Raw genomic sequence first — 10569 nt, 5'->3', positions numbered from 1 at the left:
AGAGAGAGAGAGAGATTCTATACTATTCAAGTTTTTCATATTTACATATTATTTTTTATTCATATATAAAAAAAACATACATACAATGCAATGAACCGTCCCTTGCACAATAATTAAACTCATAACTGATCATAATAATAATAATAATCATCATAATAATAACATTCATCATAATAATAACATTCATCATAATAATCACTGATCATAATAATTATTCATAATTCAAATCATAACGTTGATAATGAAAGAAAAACACTCAAGAACATCATAAAGAACATGTACATATTATTCACTATTCAATCATCTCGGCGAAATAGGAATAAGGACTGAAATAAAAGCCTTATAAATACCATAACTGTGACAAAGAAACGTCTTTCAAATTGTTTTTCTTTTCCCCGATTTCCCCGCTGAAAAAGACATTCAGTACGTAGACCAACGAATTTTGTATCTTCTCCAATTGAAGTCTATCCTAGCCTGGTATCCAGTGTATCGTGGTTGTGGAGGGTTTTCTTCGGGGCTAATCAAACTCCGATCCCGCCGTGACTAACCTACTGTGGGAGAACCTAGCTCAGACGGGCGGGGAAGAGCTTCAGCGGCCCCGAAGAGAACCCGCCCTATACCACGATAGACTGTATACCAGGTTAAGTTTATCCGTATCTTTTCCCCATTCTCAGACGTGGGTTTTGCGACCAGGAAGATCGGCAACATGCTGAGTCCCCAGAAGGTGATCAGCCAAGATGGCGACCACATGAACATCAAGACGCTCAGCACCTTCAAGAACCACGAGATTGACTTCAACCTCGGGCAGGAGTTCGAGGAACACACGCTGGACGGCAGGACGGTCAAGGTGGGTACGGGGAAAATATATGAAACTTTATTGCATGTTTATTCCCCGGGGGGATAAATACACAGATGTACAGAGTACAATGCACTAGAGAGTACTACAACAATAGTAATAAAGAAAGGCTAAATCAGGTCTAAGGTATACAATGTTGAAAAAGAAATATATATATAAAGTGGTATATATCTAAGTTCTAATGGCTTCTTCTCTCTTTTTGAAACATTTTGAAATATACTTACATACTTCATTGATGACGTCTATGTTTGTACATGATATGATATATCTATGGCTTCACCACAAAGTGGTGAAGACATATTGTGTTCCCTCATGTTTCTCCTTCTTCTTCTTCTTCTTCTTCTCCTCCTTTTCGCCATTTCTTTAATGGGATTCAACTCAGCCGTTTTTCAGCCAAATGACCTGAAATTTGGCATGGACGTAGAGTGGGCCATTACCCCGACGCATTTTTTTGAAAAATTGTTTTATTTGGTTTTTTTGGCCATTTTCAGGCAAAAAATATACATTTTGGGATATGGAGCCCTGGTACTAAAACCAAATGACCTGAAATTTGGTATGGGGATACGTTGGACATATGTCTGCAAAACCTAATTCAAGCTTTCGACATACACCACTTTAAAATTGTGAAAAATAGGGCTTTTTGGCTATTTTTGGACCAAAAATGTACATTTTTTGGCTCCTGTGCCCTCATATTAAATCTGAATGACCTGAAATTCGGTATGGGGATACCTTGGACACATGTCCAAAGAATGTCATTCACGCTTTTGACATACACCACTTTAAAATTATGTAACATATATAGGGCTTTTTGGCTATTTCCGGCATTGGAAGATTCCATTGCTGCATGGGGGTATAGACTATTGGCAGCCATCGTGGGATAGATCCACTTTCGGTATGGGGGATGTGGTGAAGCCATCTGCTGCATTTGCTCCCAAGCAAATGTCGGCCTTTCTAGTTAAAAGTGTCTTCTTTTGATAATGTTTTGCATTTTTTGTCGAGCTTAATTGAACTGAACAGTGATTTACGTTCGTTATCATATAATAAACAGTCAAGCATAAAATGCGATTCCTCTTCAATACAAGAATTTTTACAGAATTTGCATAGTCTAATATTCTAACAAATTAAGGGAAATGAGAAACAAATGCATACTAAAAACACATATTAGGTCATCAGCATGACATAGAAATGTCATGACGCCGTCTTAGTTTTGAAGGAAATCACTTTCTGTACACGGATGAATTGACAAGTGCTTCTTATCATGTAGCATGTATACATAAAGTTGAACGATTTTTCCGTGAGCGTTCTCAAATCTTGCGCCTTTTGTCATGTTCAGTATCGTAACAAATTTTTTATCCACAAAAAAAAACTGATTAAAAACATCAAGGTCGGTCTCTTTCTTGTTTAGTACGGTATTGAGTAAAGACAATGACTTGGTGTCAGCATGAAAGTTTATCTGAGTTGGTAAATTACATTATGAAAAACTTAAACTTTTCTCCAACTCAAAATTTGACTCACCAGAAATTTTCGACTGAATCACTCAGTCTTCCTCAGTTCTGTTGCATCTGAGGTGTCACAGCACATCCACATAGAATCACCGGGACACACAGTGGATCTAGAGGGGGTCAGAATCTTGGATACCGAACAGGATTACTTCAAGAGAGGCATAAAAGAGGCCATATACATCAGGGCACTTTAACCATCGCTCAACCGGGACGGTGGGTGATATCGACTTCAGACAACCTTTGACCCTTTGCTGACGTCACACGTGGGAAAAATCACGTGTCCACAGCATGTGGGTCAGATAGCTGAGGAAGACTGAGTGATTCAGTCGAAAATATCTGGTGAGTCAAATTTTGAGTTGGAGAAAAGTTTAAGTTTTTCATAATGACTTGGTGTATTGACTACATCCGCAGACCACCATCACCTGGGACGGGGAGAAGCTGTGTGCAGACCAGAAGGGAGAGAAGTCTGACCGCGGCTGGTGTCACACACTGGTGGACGGAAAACTTCACCTGGTCAGTACTAGTGTTAGCCTGGGTGCCAGCCGTTTTCTAACGGGGCTCCTTGCACTCGATTCGGTCGGGTAGCCCCTTTACAAAACGGATGGAACCCAGGCTAGGTCAGTGTCACTTCGAACTGACAAGCAAAATTTGTGGCTTTTAGGGCCATGTTGAGTTGAATACATGATGACATCCGTATTTTTGTCCGTTTCCCCCCAAAGTTTTCCAGCATACTGTAAATCGCACAAAGTGGCTGCAAAATGAGCAAATGTGTGCTGTAGATTGAAAAAAATATTGGATAACTACATAGATAAACATATTGCTTCTAGGTGGGGAATGTCTTAATTTTCTTATATCATGTATTATAGTACTGTACTTTGTAACCAGTTGATATGTTATCGTTATTTTAGGTCTTGTATTTATGGTAGATTTCTTATTTGATGTTTGTCTGCACGTTTGTACCTGTGGGTTATCTAATACCAGTCATCACTGCCTTGATAACCTGTATCTTGACGTGTTGTCATTACAAAGAAAGAAAGAAAGAAAGAGAGAGAGAGAGAGAGAGAGAAAGAAAGAAAGAAAGAAAGAAAGCGTTACCAATGTCGTAGAATGTCAAAATTAATTCCAAGGGAAAAGAATAAAATGTGAGGAGATAAAACAATTAAGAGTCTGCTATTCGCCATACCATACTCTGTGTGTTTAGTTATTTGTTCAACCTTCATGACCACGTAGATTTCATAATGAAGGCAACGTTTTTGCCATACTTTTTTTATTCAGCTGAGTAGATCATGATTATGTTTACCGAAGGAAAACATATTGTTTTTTCTCAGTTTCTTCCTCTTCTTCTTCTCCAAACAGTGACCTCTGACTTGGCCAATGGCCTCATTTGTTGACGTCTGTCACCATGGTAACTGGTGTTGGGTTACATAATGTTGCAATTTCATAGTAGGAGGCATTTAGACTCCTGTCACCAAATATATACATGCGCGAATGTGTTTGAGTAAGAATTAACAGAGCAGACCACAACCGACGGTAAACATTATGCACTTGCTTTGGAAGTGTTACTTTTCTAGTTATAAGATTGTTTCTTAAGTAACATGTTTTTTTCTTCCTCACCCCCCCCCCCCCAGGACCTTCATGTCGGTGACGTCCGCTGTCATCAGGAGTTCAAGAAAGAGTCTTAATATTCGTCTTTAAGGAAATGAAGATGCCATGTTTTCTTTTAAATCTACCAGCGTAACTAAGTTTAATTACCAAATTAGTTCAATCAATACAGATAATTTGCTTGTTGTGACGGTTGTGTAAAAATTTGATGTAAACTTTTGCCGTGTAAGGAAACTGATTTAAAAATGTGAATAGGTGTAAAACCGTGTAATGACTAAAATAAAGAATTACTTTATTTGTTGTTTAGCATAGGCTATAGCTAACGAACGGTCCCCCCATACGAGGGGGGACAAGCGACACTACTCTGTGTAATCTACAACAGATGCTGGCCAGCGTGGCCAGTGTGGTCACTCAGACCCTGCGTTTCTCGGGTGCGGCCGCTGAAAATCAAGTGAGCGATGTCGGCAAACTTTGACTTCAAGGCGTGGGCCTCCGAGGCCAAACTCTCGTCCGTGACCATCAAAAAGATGGAGGAAGCCGACCTCACGGAACCAACTGCCCTTCAGTGTGTGACGGCGGAGATGTTGAAAGACCTGGAGGTCACGATCGGGCAGTACGCTTTACTCTGCAAGGCTACCGCGAAACTGCAGGTCACAACACCAGCGAAGGCAGCCCTGCAGAAGGTCACTCTGGAGGACCTAAAAGCGGACCAGGCCCTCAACGCCCTTCTCGCCGAAGTCGACGACACAGCGGAGGTCATCAAGGACGACGACCAGTCGTTTTACCTCACTTCCCCGACTTCCAAGCCAGGTGAGAAGCCCTTGCTTATACCCGATTTCGTCGACTCTTACACTCAGCCTGAAAGTGATCACGAGATTGCTAGGGATGGCCAGACGGCCATCATCTTACGTACCAGCAAGACCAAACCAAAGCTAGAGTCCATTAAAGTTCCAGCGTGGTCTGCGGCTAATGCCAATGCGGTTAAACAAGGATATATAATGCCCTTGGTAGACAGCCATCTGCACGATTTTCCCAATTATAACTTAAGAATCAAGTAAACAGGCACGCCTGACATTCAGAAGAACAACGCAACACGGGCAGTCTTTCATACTACTTGTATCAAAGGCCTTGTTCATATGAAACCACCCGAACCGCGATTCGGGTAACACGCATTCCTCACATCTGGTCCACGTGACACACGTTCCTTTCAAACCGTGCCTGATCACGATTCTCAGAAACTGCATTCATTTTTTTTATGAAAACACACAAGGTAGCGTGTTATTAATTTCAGAGGTCAATGACCTGCTTGCTGGTGCCCCCCTCCCAGCGTATCTCGGCCGAATGCCGACGTGGTCCCGCCAGAGGCGGTGAAGCTTGTCCTAGAACGGACACATTATTTGACCATTACTACTCGTTAAGTTGCTGACACGTAAAATTTGGTATTGCATATAAATAAAGAAATATCACCCCGTAATCCATGACCAGGCGAAGTCACATTGAAATCACATTGCGTTCAGACGCAAATCGCGATGCGGGAAAACCGATTCGAAACCACCTATAGAAGTGGTTTGGGATCGAGGCGCTTCCAATGTGATTTGGAGCGTTCAGATGGGGCCACTTGAAACCGGCTTCGGGGGAAACCACATGTAAAGCGCCTTCACTGACTTCATATGAACAGAGCCAAAGTTACTGTCTTAGCATCATGCGTAGTGGAATTATGATTTTTATAATATGTACAGCTTGTGATATGAAGTTTAATTCACGATTTTTAAATTCTATATGAGGAGTTTTGTTATTCTAATGATTGACAATGTAATGCGTGCAGTGTCTGTAAAATTTTAACATACTTCATGTGACATTGGGTATGTGACATGCCAGCCGATTTTAAATAAAACTGGTACTGATGCTCTGTAATAAGTCAAAATGTCGGGTAAGTTAATGGGAATTTAAGCCGACAAAGAGACAAAGATATATATCACATATTCGTTTATTAAAGATACACAGAAACAAAGCATATTTTATTCATTTTAGTCAACGCTTTAGACAGCAGAATAGATCGGTGTATCTAATAATAGAACAACATGGCATAACACAGACACATTTTAATTATTTTAATCAACACTGAACAGAAATGTCCTCATAGACTGAGACATATACAAGAACACACTCCTATATATTGTTCATAACAGTAAGGCAGTGGGGAGGTGGCCAACTACGCTATTCAATTCTCAGTTATGATATCGTGTTTTTTTGTGTGCGTTGTTTCCACATATCAAGCCAACATACTGTGAGGCTTTGGGTATCACTATGATAGGTTTTGACTCGTATGGAGGTTCAGATAAAGGTTCTCTGATACTCTGTCTGGGTGATATGCCCTAGAAATCAGTCCAAGTCCTTCCAGTAACCTTTTTTGGCAGAATTTGGGGCATTTTGCTCCATGAATGGCGATATACATTGGGACAGTGTTGTTTCAGCTTAGTATGTGGATAAGTGACTAGAATATTGGCTTTGAAAAATATCTGGTTTCCTAGCCCTTAAAATTGATGCCTTTAAAGGCATCCAGTGCCGTTTTTAAGGCTTGGAAACCCGAAACAAAGCCAATGTTCTAGTCACTTATCTACATACTGAGTTCAAACAACACTGTCCCAATGTATATTGACCCTCATGGAGCAAAAATTCCCAAAATTCTGACGGAAAATTGTTACTGCAAGGGCCCTTGATTTTTAGGGTACCACCCAGAAAATAAAGGACTCATCTTGGGGCTTGTTTCTGCAGTTTTAAAAGCCCAACGTATGAAATACTGTCTCAAATGTGCTAATGTGAAGCAGTATGTGTCAATATCACAAAGATTGCCTTATTTAAAATATTTTCAGTTTTGCTGCCCTGAAATCGCATTGGATGCCTTTAAGGGTGGGGGTGTATTTAGCTCGACTCCTTCATGGCAGCCACCGCCGCCATCATCCTCTCCTGGATGTCCTTCACGTACGGCAGCGCCACCATGCGGTCCCGCCACGCAACGATGTTCTTGTACTCGCTGACGTCATACCCGACCATACCCAGCATGCCAGAGGCTCCGCCAAGCGAGAAGTCTGCAATGGAAAATTAAAGAATTGAGTCAAGATTTTACATTGACATGAGTCAAGATTTTACGAGTAGCCCGATGTGGAGCACAAATGTTAGCAACATCACATTTAATGGGATTCTGTCTCAGGGCATGCCCAACAAGGGTCACTTGCACACATCTCGCTTGTAAGACTAAACCTAGACTATGCTGCGACAGTATAGGAGGTATATACAAAGAGAGACGGGAAAGGTCACAGTACAGAATCAAGTTGCAAGATTCTGTACGGAACTGAAAAGAATACAGTGGGTGTCGCTGAAAGAAAGAAGAAAATGTACTATGCATGATGTACAAAATGACTAACAAACTGGTGGACGTACCAACTACGTACTATCTATTTATTTTTTTATTTTTATTTATTTAAATTGCAAACAGTACAGTGCAATACAGTGGAAGCCCTGGCAGCTGAGCTGATATCGGGCCCCACATTGTGAAATACATACATACATAACACAATAAAGTAACGAATCACAGAAATTTCTCAACCTAGGCTAATGATTGTATACAAAAAAGTAATAATATAAATCAGTATAGTAGGAGGCCAGAGGTCATTCAAAATATATAATATTCAATACTATCTAATACCAGCTCAGAAAAGAAGAACAAGAAACAGTCATGCCTTCAAACACGAACACGTACACACGCATTTTAATTTTGTCCTATCACTAAAACATTTCAGTACTTACCCGCCAGCGAAAGCTCGTTGCCTGCGACGTAGTTCTTTCCTTCCAACATCTTGTTGAAGAGTTCCAACTGGTCTTTCAACTTCTGCTTAGCCTCGTCGTCAGGTTCTTTCTTGCCGACCAGCATTGGGCCCTGGGTTTGCGGAGATAATAAAAATAAGTCACATACCATTCGATTATTAAATCTTTCGAGGCTCTGTTATATTTGGCATAAGGAGTTTGGGCCATAAGTTTCCGTGGACAGCGTTACTCGTTTTGAAAATATTTCGATTGCAATTTTGTGATGTTTATGAGTTTTTTTAGGGTCGTGTTTGAATTTGATTATAGAAACCTGCTTTTCTGACAACAGTCCAGTGTCACTGACGAAAGATATTCGATGAAACGTCTGACCGTTTCCAAAATTGTATCCAGTTGCTCCAGTAACTATTTTTGTCTTTTTTTTTTTGGGGGGGGGGGAATACAACTAGTTATAGAAATATCTTTGTTTACAAGGCCTTTAATGAACACTGTTATTTTACGATAAACTTAGAAGTGAGATTTGTATTGAGCACAATAAAGGTAAACTTTACAGTTGTAGGATGCACTACTCAGTGTTACCTGCTGCTCGTCTGATGGCCTAGCGGTTATGACATGTACTGCAGCTGGTTTCCTATTTCTTAACAATTTGCCACCATTTTACAATCATTCTGTTATTTGCTGATAACATATAACACGATAAAAAATGTACTGACCACATAGCCGCCGATGGCAGGCATGTAGGAGGTCAGGTCAAACTGAAGCATCATGTTGATCTTTGCCCTTTTCTTAGGGTCCTTCGGGTAGAGCTTGTCCGGGGTCTTACTGTACTTGTCATTCAGGTAGATGTTGATGGCACGGCTGGAACAGGTAAAACAATGTCAGCAACTCTGAATGTAAATTACGACTACAAGAGCAACAACCCCTACATCTGCAACAATCCCTGCAAGAAATTATCTTGAGAGGAAACTTCGATAACTGTGAGCATCACTGTATCAGTAGTCCCGAGTGCAAATGTGGGCATCCAAATGAGACACCAGAACACTATTTATTACACTGCAAATTTTATAATACTGAAAGGACCAAAATGTTGTTATCCATATCTTGCCTTCGTCTTGAAAACATACTCCCTTCCGACCCACTCAACGCAAATGACGCCACATTATGTACTTTACTTCTTACAGGCAGTCCCTCCCTCCAATACCCTACTAACTGCCGTATCTTTGATAGTGTGGTTAACTATATCCACCACTCTGGAAGATTTGACCAATCTCATTTATTTAATGTTATGCTATAGGTATTGGTGCGCCAGCCACTTTCATTTTATGTTAATGCTATATTTTATGTCATCTTTATGTTTACATTTGTATTATGTTTTATGAGCAGCGGATTTACATAAGCACAATAAATGCTTCCTATCTAATGCTCAAAAATCTATGTGAATAAAATAAAAAATAAATAAATAAAAGTAACTGTGTGAAAGTAAAACTTGTTTCAAGAAAAATAAAATAAATTTCTTTAATAAGGCAAGAAAAATTAACTTGAAGAATTGTTTTCTTGGACACAGCATAATTTTCTTCATGTAATATATAGATATACATCTTGCATTTTTGGTAGTGATAAATTTACGACTATTCCCATAATAAATCTTTTTGCGATCGTAGGACGATCGTGCGAGGAAAATGACGGCTATGAAACAGTCCTTCAAGATCCTGTGGAACAGCTAGTCTCCACCAGACTTCTTTTGCGGGCTGAATAAATCGTAGAAATCGGCCTAAAAAGGGTATTTATTGGCCAGAGAAGGTAGCCGGCCAGAGAAGCTCCATTTTCCTGCTTGACAAAGCAATACTCTTTTTGGCCGATTTCTACGATTTATTCAGCCTGCAAAAGAAGTCTGGTGGAGACTATGGAACAGCCTTGCTCAAATATCTATCATTACAAAGATCATTTTCCATGAGCATGCGTACAGCGCCCATGTAGGTCATAACCTGGTTAATATGGCGACCAATGAAACAACAGAATCGTGACAGCCGCTTTTTACCCAAAAACAAACCGCATAGTCCACACCGATCTAATAATTAAATTAATAAACCCTGACAACCTAATGTTGCTCTACAACGTAAGGAATGGGTCCTAACAGTAAGGCTTTTCTCCGACATATAGGTTTATATTTAAACCATGCTGTATTGGGGCAATTTAGAATAAACCGCCCTATCAAATCTTACGTCCTAGGGTGAACGTATTATATATGGGATATAACGTTATTGAAATAAGAATATGATCATAGAATTTTATACGTTCTCGATCTCCTTGTGGTTATTGGAGGTCCCTGCAAGCTTAGTACTACTCTCCAAGCAGAGGTTAGGCTAATATTGGCTTATTTTGGCGTGTTTGTTTTTATCATTTTATCGGGCTTTCTTTTTAAATGGTAACTGCCTGGCAAATGGATACTGTCTGGCCAATTTGATATCGTCTTGCAGCCACCCAAAGATATGGTTATAGATTATCTTGGTAGCATTGAACGCTACTAGCTTCTCCATAGTTTCAGCTTAGCCTCTATCAGGCCTCGGAAAGCGGCTGGAAAGAGTAGAAGTTGGCCAAATATGTCAATAACTTGCCAGGGGAGTTTGTCCGCTACAGAGTATAATTTGCTTTACTCTCTAGCGGACCAACACCCCTGACACGGTGTCTCTCTCTTTGGCCAATTTCTACTCTTTCCTAGCCTCTACCAGGCACCGCGGATCGCTGGAAAAATAGTAGAAATCGGCCGAAATAAAGGCATAATATACT

The 10569-nt window shown here is 40.3% G+C and overlaps 2 protein-coding genes across 2 annotated transcripts in view; one reads left to right on the top strand and one right to left on the bottom strand.

The window, feature by feature from the left end:
• Positions 1-4226, top strand: part of LOC109466237 (retinol-binding protein 2-like) — a 6141-nt gene extending 1915 nt beyond the window's left edge. Inside the window, exons 2-4 of the mRNA XM_019763909.1 lie at positions 675-847; positions 2770-2871; positions 3987-4226. Of these exons, the coding sequence (XP_019619468.1) occupies positions 675-847; positions 2770-2871; positions 3987-4040 (329 nt within the window). The 3' untranslated portion in view covers positions 4041-4226. The remainder of the gene's footprint in view (positions 1-674; positions 848-2769; positions 2872-3986) is intronic.
• A 2555-nt stretch (positions 4227-6781) lies between these two features.
• Positions 6782-10569, bottom strand: part of LOC109466236 (glutathione S-transferase 1-like) — a 4296-nt gene continuing 508 nt past the window's right edge. The window contains exons 2-4 of the mRNA XM_019763908.1: positions 8496-8640; positions 7768-7897; positions 6782-7049 (exon numbers count right to left, since the gene is read on the bottom strand). Of these exons, the coding sequence (XP_019619467.1) occupies positions 6883-7049; positions 7768-7897; positions 8496-8640 (442 nt within the window). The 3' untranslated portion in view covers positions 6782-6882. The remainder of the gene's footprint in view (positions 7050-7767; positions 7898-8495; positions 8641-10569) is intronic.

This window comes from Branchiostoma belcheri, unplaced genomic scaffold (genome assembly GCF_001625305.1).
Source record: "Branchiostoma belcheri isolate BF01 breed outbred unplaced genomic scaffold, Haploidv18h27 scaffold160, whole genome shotgun sequence".
In the NCBI taxonomy this organism is placed as follows: domain Eukaryota; kingdom Metazoa; phylum Chordata; class Leptocardii; order Amphioxiformes; family Branchiostomatidae; genus Branchiostoma; species Branchiostoma belcheri.
The sequence above is the reverse complement of the archived record's forward strand: the minus strand, read 5'-3'. Positions and strand labels throughout refer to the sequence as shown.